The sequence below is a fragment of the Sprattus sprattus genome (genome assembly GCF_963457725.1).
Source record: "Sprattus sprattus genome assembly, contig: scaffold_52, whole genome shotgun sequence".
Classification (NCBI taxonomy): Eukaryota; Metazoa; Chordata; class Actinopteri; order Clupeiformes; family Clupeidae; genus Sprattus; species Sprattus sprattus.
The window spans coordinates 1-11,251 of record NW_027666813.1 but is presented as its reverse complement, the minus strand read 5'-3'; the positions used below and the strand labels follow the sequence as shown (position 1 = coordinate 11,251).

At 42.1% G+C, this 11,251-nt stretch overlaps 1 protein-coding gene across 1 annotated transcript; it reads left to right on the top strand.

The window, feature by feature from the left end:
• Positions 1-4,866: 4,866 nt before the first annotated feature.
• On the top strand, positions 4,867-6,107 carry LOC308382610 (stonustoxin subunit beta-like; the record flags this gene model as incomplete). The annotated part of the gene is made up of 2 exons (XM_080861004.1): positions 4,867-4,873; positions 5,569-6,107. The coding sequence occupies 2 exons, from the start codon at positions 4,867-4,869 to the stop codon at positions 6,105-6,107; spliced, it is 546 nt and encodes a 181-aa protein (XP_080717130.1).
• Between the last annotated feature and the right edge of the window lie 5,144 nt (positions 6,108-11,251).

The window sequence follows — 11,251 nt, the reverse complement described above, 5'->3', positions numbered from 1 at the left end:
AGGGAGGGGATATATGGGCCATGAGTAGTTTGTCTGTTAGTGTGGGTGTTGACGGTGATGTTGAATACTGAGCTGTAGCTATTGAACCACATTATAACATGGCTGTCTTGAATTGCTGTGGAGATCCTTGGTTGTTTTGATTTGTTGATAGGGAAACTGAAGGGAGTCCAGTGTGTCTGTGTACAGCTTTATGTCAGCTGTCCTGAAACAAATATCCCGGGTGTATCCAGACTACGAAATACATTACTGTTTTTGTATTGCATACTTAGTTTTTTCCCTGTTAATCTACAAAGCGTACATTGTTTTGATTTATTAAAATAATACACTGATAACTAATCATTCCACATGCTAAACTCACAGTTTTGCGCCTCAACTGTATTTTATTCTCCCCTTCTTTCTCGAGGTATGACCATGGTGGACAGTGCAGGATTAAACCTGGTGTGAGAAAACGTGAGTTATTTTGTTTATTTTCCCTGAAAAAAGAATAAGCATGATTGTGTATGAACACATGGAAACATTGATGGGTGTGTGAATGAATAAGAGAAAGGGGTTGTGTATGTTTATAGGTTTAGCAGTGCATGCGATCAGGTGTGTGTGTGATCAGTGTCCCATCAGTACGGGAGGCTGATGTTTCTTTGTTTTCATTTGGTCATTCTCTGATGCCATTTGACTTGATAATTCTATAACACGAACATGAATGTGATCTAGTCGACTCCCAGCTCATACAGCCAGTGCTGAGCAACTGCAATGTCTGGCCCTGAAAACTAATGCCAGCTTACTGCCATACGATTACCATGACGTGTGTCATTATGACAATGAAAGCTGAACAGAATAATGTGACATTTAGTGTGTTTTTGTGTGTGTGTCATTAGGTTGTTACATGCCTGCTAGTGAGTGTGTGTGTGACTGTTTGTGTGTGTGAGACACAATTGACTTTGACTTTGAGTGAAGACATTTCAGCTATACTCTCTTCTTCCTGAAAGACATTCTCTCTTTCTCTCTCTCTCTCTCTCTCTCGCTCTCTCTTTCTTTCTTTCTTTCTTTCTTTCTTTCTTTCTTTCTCTTTTCTTTCTTTCTTTCTCTTTCTCTCTCTCTCTCTCTCGCTCACTCTTTCTCTCTCTATCTATCTCTCTATCTGTGTGTGTGTGTGTCATACAGCTGGTGCTGAGCAACTGCAATGACTGGCCCTGAAAACTGCTGCCAGCTTACTGCCATAGGATACTCATGACATGTGTCATTATGACAATGAAAGCTGAACAGAATCTATATCTGACATTTAGGGCCTGATTTACTAATATGCGAGCGCTGCTTAATCTGCGTTCGCAAATTAACGCACAGTGTTTTTGCACATTTTACTTGGTATTTATCAAACCAGATCTGCGCTGGGCAAACTGTGTTTACTCCGCCCTATATAGGGCCTGTAGAACCTGATAATGTAATAATTTCCTGATAACGTAATAACCCTGATAATGTAATAAAAAATCCCTCATAAGTCCCTAAAAGATGTAATAAAACCTGATAATGTAATAATACCCCGATAATGTAATAAAGTGCATTTCCCAATCATTTTGCAGAACCTGATAATGTAATAATTACCTGATATTGTAATGACTTTGGTTGGTGCTGTAGCATCAGGTCTCCAGTTTCAGAGGTCCAAACAGTGAAGCTGTCCAGAGACCTGCTGCTTCACTATTAGCAGATACAGTATATATTTTATATGATTGCGAATGCACAATTTTTACAATGGTGAAAGGGATATTCAGTGGTAATCAAATAATAGAGAAAAAATAAGAACATTTTGGTATGTTATAGACCGGCAGCTAATGGGCACATACTGTACCAGGCCAATCAAATCGTCTTTTGTCATTCGTCAGTCGCTCGGATTGGTTGTAGCGCCATTCCTATTGCGTGGCATTGCGTGCAGAGGCAACTTAACAGACAACCGTTAATCCCGCCCACAGACCCTTGTACAGCTTCTTGCTGTACAGGTTTGGCTTGCGAGGCTAAAGGCCTATACCATTGGGATCAAAATATGAGCAAATATGAGCAAAACAATAGTGGGTGGTTGTCTACACAGCATCACTACTGTGACAAAATGTTCTTATTTTTTCTCTATTAGTTGATTACCACTGAATATCCCTTTCACCATTGTAAAAATTGTGCATTCGCAATCATATAAAATATATACTGTATCTGCTAATAGTGAAGCAGCAGGTCTCTGGACAGCTTCACTGTTTGGACCTCTGAAACTGGAGACCTGATGCTACAGCACCAACCAAAGTTATTACAATATCAGGTAATTATTACATTATCAGGTTCTGCAAAATTATTGGGAAATGCACTTTATTACATTATCGGGGTATTATTACATTATCAGGTTTTATTACATGTTTTAGGGACTTATGAAGGAATTTGTATTACATTATCGGGAGTTATTACATTATCGGGAAATTATTACATTATCAGGTTCTACAGGGCCTGATTTACTAACATTGCGACCGCTGCTTAAACTGCGTTCGCACATTAACGCACAGTGTTTTTCCACATTTTCCGTGGTATTTATTTAGGAAGAGAAAATGAAGCTTCAGCGAATTGGAGATAGATATATTGGTTCACGTTCGCTCAATCACTGAACCTGATTCAATGTGCTGCTATATTGTTGTTCTGCCCGCCATCACCTACAGCAAGATGTTTAAAAGAACACGATTATAAAGAATATGCTATTGGTGGCATTAATGCATAAACTGTCTATTATAACAATATAGATGTGTACATGGCGAGATTAATTATTTCTACAAGGGACATGGGTTCACTACAATATATATGGACGTGGGTGCAATCAATGGTTCATATTACGTTCGGAAAGTTTGCGATTTCAAAAAAAGTCCTGTTTGATGTCTATAATTTCAGCTGTGGCAGTGGGGAAATGTATTGACCAGTGCGCCATAGCAATGCTTCGAGTAGCCTACCTGTGTGAATATTTGTGAAGGCTGAGATATATCAACTGCTGAAACTATAACTGTTTGAAATGATCCGGTGCCAATATTTGCAATGTTTACCAACTGATTGAATGGAATGTGATCTCCGGTTGGAGGGTTAGATGTCGTCTTTGATCTGGTCCAGTAATTGAAGTATTGCGTGGCTGGTTAACCAGTACCGTCTAATGATTTCTGGTTCGCTTAATTGAAAAAGTGTTATACGAGTTGAAAAAATTCTTTCTGTGCGCTGCCTCTGTCTATGTCTTCGCCTTGCTCTTATTACTGCTGCCATATCAACGTATTCAGACTCAGTGGAAATGCGTTCCTGGTTAAGACGTGCTTTTATGAGGTGGAGAATTATCCTGCAAATTGGAGACGTGCGCTCGACAGGCAGTTTAGTAAATACCACGCATGACATCATTAGGCGCACTTACCTTGTCTCCTCCCATGTAAATTGCGCGCCTCACACCTACGTTACCACCCACCTCCACGTTACCTCCCCTGTTCACACCCACAGGCGTTAATATGCGCTGCGGCCCCTTAGTTAATACCGTTGTATGTTTACGACCGCTATTTTACGCCAGAAATGGGTGCAATCCTGTTAGTAAATCAGGCCCTTAGTGTGTTTGTGTGCGTGTGTCCTTAGGTTTTTACTTGCCTGCTAGTGTGTGTGTGAGTGAAGACATTTCACATATACTTGCTCCTGCCTTCCTCAAGACATTCTCTATCTCTCTCTCTCTCTCTCTCTCTCTCTCTATCTCTCTCTCTCTCTCTCTCTCTCTCTCTCTCTCTCTCACACACACACACACACACACACACACACACACACACACACACACACACACAAACACACACACACACGCACACACATATACACACACACACAGACAAGGACACACACACACAAACATGGACACACAAGTATATTAAATCATGCAATCACACACACAAATGTATATGTATCTAACACACAGAATCAGGATTAATACAAACTATATCACATTAACAAGGTCACACACGCATACACACTCACAACCATACTGAGAGAGAGAGGTAGAGAAACTCACTCATACAGACACACACACACACACACACACACACACACATAAACAGACGCAACAGAGAGAGACAGAGAGAAACACCCTTATTTACACAAACTCCACTTCATTTACACACCTATACTCCTTCCTGACACACACACGCACTCACTCAAACACTCAATCATGAATGGGTCTAGGATGACAAAAACAAATAGTATCACACATACAAAGTTGCACACACAAATACATTTAAACATGTGATCACACACTCACACACACATTAAGACGATCACTTTTAATTTTTCTACACCCGAACTTACATACACAAACATTCAAAAAATGTCCCCAGAACTGTCCTCTCCCTGAATAGGAATACACACACGCTAACATATGTGCTTATACACACATAAATTCACCCACTCACTCACACACATACACACACACACACACACACACACACACACACAGACTCACCCAGTCACTCACACACACACTCATTCACATACTCACTCACTCACACACACACATTCACCCACCCGCTCACTCACTCACTCACATACATATGCATTCTTATGAATGTGTGATACTTGTGTGTGTGTGTGTGTGCACATCTATACTGTATGTGCATTATTGTGTATCTGTGATATTTGTGGGTGTGTGTGTGTGCGTGTGTGTGTGTGTGTGTGTGTGTGTGTGTGTGAGAGAGTTTCTGTCACTCTCTCACTCTCTCCCGCTCCTGCGGGGCAACGAGAGTAAAATGTCTTTCTGGTCCAATCTAGCCAAATGGGCAGCCTTATTTAAACCTGCCTCATTCCTTTGGAGAGAGAGAGAGGAGTAGTACTTACTTGATGGAAGGTGAAGTACATGCATTTGGAAATACTTGTGGAATACTTTTGGAAATACTGGTGGAATACTTTTTGAATGCTTTTTGAGTGCTTTTTGAATACTGTTGCTTGGCTGTTAAAAACTAGTAAGGTAGTTTCGAGTACTGATTAAGTACGGATTTATGTTTGTTTGTTTTTTGTATATATGTTTGGTCAGAACCAAATACAACTGAAATATCTATTTTTGTACAAAACGAATCATCTTGAGGACCGTGTTTGTTCCTCAATATCGTGGGGTGACAGAGCGGTCCCTCACTAATAGCGGACTCTGGACTCACCTTCTCACAGTGTGCGTGAGTGTGTGTGTGTGTGTGTGTGTGTGTGTGTGTGTGTGTGTGTGTGTGTGTGTGTGTGTGTGTGTGTGTGTGGGGGGGTGTGTATGTGTGTGTGTGTGTGTGTGTGTGTGTGTGTGTGTGTGTGTGTGTGTGTGTGTGTGTGTGTGTGTGTGTGTGAGTGAGTGAGTGAGTGAGTGAGTGAGTGAGTGAGTGAGTGAGTGAGTGAGTGTGTGTGTGTGTGTGTGTGTGTGTGTGTGTGTGTGTGTGTGTGTGTGTGTGTGTGTGTGTGTGTGTGTGTGTGTGTGTGTGTGTGTGTGTGTGTGCGGGTGCTGTGAACAGTACCTTTCCTACCCCATATTCTGATGAGGATGTTCTCTCCTCTTGTCTGCAGATGCCTGTGAGCTCACACTGGACCCAAACACAGCATACAGAGAACTCTCTCTCTCTGAGGGGAACAGAAAGGCGACTTTGGTGAAAAAGAAGGATCTGTATCCTGACCACCCAGAGAGATTTAAAGGCTTTTGTCAGGTGCTGTGTAGAGAGGGTCAGTCTGGACACTGCTACTGGGAGGCTGAGTGGAGTGGTAGGGCTGTCTGTATAGCAGTGGCATATAAAAGCATCAAGAGGAAATTGGATGGTAAATTCAGCATTTTTGGACGTAATGACAAGTCCTGGAGTCTGGATTGCTCTGGTAACAGTTACTCTGCCTGGCACAATGATAAGAGTACTGCTATACTTGCCCCCTCCTCCCACTCCAGGAGAGTAGGAGTGTACCTGGACTGGCCCGCAAGCACTCTGTCCTTCTACAGCGTCTCCTCTGACACACTCACCCACCTGCACACGTTCCACTCCACATTCACTGAGCCCCTCTATCCTGGGTTTTGGTTGAGTTATATTAACTCCTCAGTGTCCTTGTGCCAGATCACATGACCCCCCGATCCTGCAGGAACCCCAGAGTCTGCAGAAGAGTCACACACTCCTGTTCAAATCCCACTGTGTGATGCTGTGATCAGATTATACACACAGTCCGTGTCTGTGTGTGTTTGTCTCTGTTTGTCTGTGTATGTGTATGTGTATGTGTATGTGTGTATGTGTATGTGTATGTGTATGTGTATGTGTATGTGTATGTGTATGTGTATGTGTATATGTATGTGTATGTGTATGTGTATGTGTATGTGTATGTGCATATGTGTATGTGTATGTGTATGTGTATGTGTATGTGTATGTGTATGTGTATGTGTATGTGTATATGTATGTGTATGTGTATGTGTATGTGTCTGTGTCTGTGTCTGTGTCTATGTGTGTGTGTCTGTGTCTCCCCAAACCCTGTGCAGGCATACGCTGACCATGTGCAAATGTCCTCACACCAAGAGAACATCATAACAGATGTGCTAAACAGGACTGATGCCTTCCTTGAGTGGTCTGCTCTACTGATGAATGAGTCTGAATGTGTCACTATATTACACAGAGCAGTCCTGATGTCAGCCAAACATCGTCAGCGCCAGAAACACTGGACTGGGCTTAAACTTCAGGTAAAGCTAGCCTGCATGTCCTCAGCGGACCATTCCATGTCTCACACCACTCTCTAAAATACCTCTTTTGACGAGGATGTTTACCAGTCACAGCCAGACTTCAGGTGCTTCCAACCCAGCTTACTCTCTCCATCTGGTACCCTGACTCTCATTCTGTATTCGCCATGGACAAGACCCGGTCATAGAGTCCATGTCCCACATACTGAATGGCTGTAACTTATAGAAAGAACTGTATACCTCCACCAATGATTGCATTGTGGACATTATATCTAAAAACTCCTACAGTGTCAATTCCTACTAATTGTTTAGTTTAACCATTCCAGCACGAAGGAGCCCCGTGGGGCACTTTGTGGTATTTTTATTAATAGAATTTAAAATCTCAGCGAGTTTTTGTTCTACAAACATAAAACTAACACCCACAGCAACCTTGAACCCTTTACTTTTTAAATATATACAGTTTGAAACTAAAGTATAAATAATCACTTTGTAAGGAGGATATAACTAATCCCTTGCACATTTCAGCCTCTGAGTGAGGTTTTGACCCTCCCATTAGCAAATGACAACTATTCATATGATAAGGGCATGGTAATTCAGTGATCACCATTGGTTCCTGATGTGTCAAGAAAACCTGTAGGGGGTAGTGGGGCACAAAGACATTCCAGGGATATTACGTCATGGCCATTGTCATTTGACCAAGGTGTCCCAGAATGTTCACACCTCTCTCATCAATATGCATAGTGGTCGAAGTGAAGAAAAGTGTCACTTTCTATAATACTTCTAATTAGTATAGAAACCACACACACTTTCTGAATGCTAAACTCACCTATGTGGAGCAAACACCTATGTTTACAAGGTTCAGAGTAAAAAAGAAAACTTCCAAAATATTAAAAATGTGTTTTTGTACAAAGTCTGAGCACCTCTAAAACTAGATTTCATTTTAGTGTCTTTAGATTTCATTTTAATAAAAAAACTTGTTTTACTACATTCCTTTTACTTTCATTCATTTTTTGCTGAGGTGTTCTAGAATATAATCATAAATGCCACTTTGGCCTCATGGTTTTTAGTTGGGTGAAATATACAAAAATATCAGGCATGGCAGAACACTTAACAGAGTCAAAAAAGGCCTTAGTGTTGGAATGTTAAACACAAATGTCGTCCTTCTGTAATGCAGACATGTTTTCTGATCCAAATGCCACCAACACGATAATGTTATGATTGATGAGAGCAATAAGAAAGTGTTCATCCTGTAAATAGGTTGTTTTGATTCATGCCAAGCAGAAGCCTGTGGAATAGCAATCTCTTGTACAGCAAATATCTGGTTCTGGTGTTGTCACATTTGGAGGAGAAGGTGCTGTGTTTAGCCATTCGATGTGTTGTGCTTCTGTATAATTACTGCTGATTGAGTAACATGTTTGAATCATGTCTGAGCAATAAATGAATCTGATACATGTGGGTCCTGAAGTGTATTTGTTTTTTATTGTGGACTCAAATAAAGAAGTCAAATGTGTTGGTGTGTGTGCATGTCTCCAACCTATCTGTGTGTGTGTGATCAACTCTACCTCTTTGTGTGTGTGTGTGTGTGTGTTTGTGTGTGTGTGTGTATGCCTACTAACTTTGTGTGTGTGTGTGTGTGTGTGTGTGTGTGTGTGTGTGATCAACTATACCTGTGAGTGTGTGTGTGTCTGTGTGTGTGCATGCCCCCTTACTTAGTGTGTGTGTGTGTGTGTGTGATCAACTATACCTCTGTGTGTGTGTGTGTGTGTGTGTGTGTGTGTGTGTGTGTGTGTGTGTGTGTTTGTGTGTGTGTGTGTGTGTGTGTGTGCAGGCCTCCTGACTTAGGGTTCAAATACACATGCGCGTTTTTTTAAAATGGGACGCGAGCAAATGCATTGACTTCTATGGTACGGCGCGCTTTGCGTGTGCGCCCCTTCTCCACCACGCGTTACGTCTTTGTAGCGTTTTTTAGGTGCGCTTAAAAGTTGAACTATTCTCAACTGTCCAGCGCAAGGCAGGGAAGCGCGCCGCTCATCAATGTCACACTCGGCCCAGGCAGACAATCAGTTCCAGCAACAGATGGGCTTAACTACTTTATCACTTATTTCCTGTTTTGATGCTGGAAGATGTGGTGTGATTAAGCAATATAGCACGAGTGGGAGTGGGATTATCCCTTACCTACCCCACTCCCACGAGTATTGCTTTTATAAAACAATTCTAAAGTCAACAAATTAACATTTTAACACGAAAAATAGTTCCATTTTCAACGTCAGAATTTTGAATGAACGGTTTTCATCAATGCGCTTTCATCGCGGAGTGATTATTATTAGCTGTGAAAAGTCTGTTTTGGCCTCCGCACTTTGCCAAGGCGTTACTGAAGCGTTGGCGCCTGAAAAAAGACGCGTTTCTGTATTTGAACCCTTTGTGTGTGGGTGTGTGTCTGTCAGGACAGGTAGGCTAGGTGCACTTTAGATAAGACACTACACTGCCATGTTCCCATCCCATCCACTAGAGCAGTGGTCCCCAACCATCGGGCCGCGGCCCGGTACCGGTCCGTGAGGCATTTGTTCCCGGGCCGCACAGAAAGAATAAATCATTTATATCAATTCCGCTGTATTAATTATTAGCGTCTGAAAGGTGTTTTATTTTGAAAAACGACCGGATTTTCCCGGACGTCACATTCGCCTGTGCCTTTTGTCACGTCCAGACGCTTGTCTCGTTCAAGTGATACGTCACTCAAAAAATAAGCCCACAAACTAGCGAAAATTAGTAAAAAAAAAAACATCTTTGGAGAGCTTCTTTGCAAAGGTGAAAAGGCCAAATAAGGAGCCAGAAGAGGAGCCTATGACCTCAAAAAAAGAAAGCTTCTTTCAACAGACAATACCAGGAGTCATACTTAAAATAGGGGTTTATCGCAACAGGTGATTCTCACCCACCAATTCCGCTCTGTTTAATATGTGGCGACAAGCTAGCACCAATGAAGCCTTTAAAACTGCTTCGGCACATGGAGACCAAGCACTGATTCAGAGTGTTGGTGAGTTGTATTTTTCATGCACTTAACGTTCGTAATACAATGGTGTTGGCAGCAAATTAACTCCACCTAACGTTAATGTTAGCTTTTGTGTATGAGCAGACCGGGCTTCATTCTATCAAATTCGCGCTTGCCTCACGGGTGCAATTGAATGATTCACATCAATATGAATGGATGACGTGTAAAATGACACCTTGAAGCCGGTCCGTGAAAAAAATCCCTACATTAAACCGGTCCATGGCGCAAAAAAGGTTGGGGACCCCTGCACTAGAGGGCACACACATACAGATGTATAATTTAACATACACACATTCTCCCATGCTATGACCTAGTGAGTGAGGAAACTCGTCTCCCCCTTCACACACTCCTGTTCCAAAATGTTGCTATGTCATCATTAGATATTTTATGTGCTGATAAAGAGTTTGAAAGGATCAATCCACTGTCTTTTTCTGAATTCTGTTCTGTAACACAAACATGTTGTATCTGCATGAAAAGGAATAAATGACTGACTGCCTATGTAGTTTAAATCTCTGCTGGTACCTTATTTCAACACTAGGTGGCAGCAGCATGATAAGTGAAGACGGCTGCAAATATTTAGTTCCTGCACTGGCCAGAAACCAGCCCACCCAAAGGAGCTGAATCTTAGTTGTAATCACCTAGGATACGCTGGAAAGAAGAGTCTGTCTGACTTGTGTCTGCAAACTACAAGAGGTCAAGTTAGAGTAAAAGCTTACATAAGTGATGCACCACCTCAGTAAGTGCTGGAACAACTCAATTAAGTGTTGGAAAAGCTCAACCTCATTCACAGTCGCTGTACAGACTACCAGTGGTGCAGTGGGTCACGACACCATGTCACAACATTTAAGATGATGCCTCTGTAATATAAGCATGATGTAAAATGTGTGAATTACAGTAATGTGATTATCTTCCGATTCCAATGCAGTATGGAGCATGGAGGAGAAGACTGAATCAGACCAGGCCCTGCTACACACACCTCTCTCTCCTCTTGTCTGTGTCTCACCTATACATAAGAGTTCACAAACACACACACAAACACATACACACACATATATACACACACACACATGTGCACACAGACACACACAAACACCCAAATGCACACACACAAACACGTACACACACAGATGTGCACACAGACACACACAAACACCCAAATGCACACACACACTCACACGCACACACACACACTCTCATACACAGACTCATGCGCAGAAAAACAATCTTGCAGTCACATGCGTAACACACACACACTCTATTCTCTCTTTCTCTCTCACACAAACCTGTAAGTGTGTGTGTGTGTGTGTGTGTGTGTGTGTGTGTGTGTGTGTGTGTGTGTGTGTGTTTGTGTGTGTTTGTGCCTGTGTGTGTGGGGGGGGGGGGGGGGGGGGGGGTGTTTCTGTATGACTTGTTGAAGTTGTTTTATGTAAGTTTTAGTTGGGGGTATACAGTATTTATCTTGATAGGTTCAGGCCTAAAATGGCTCCTCTGTATGCCAG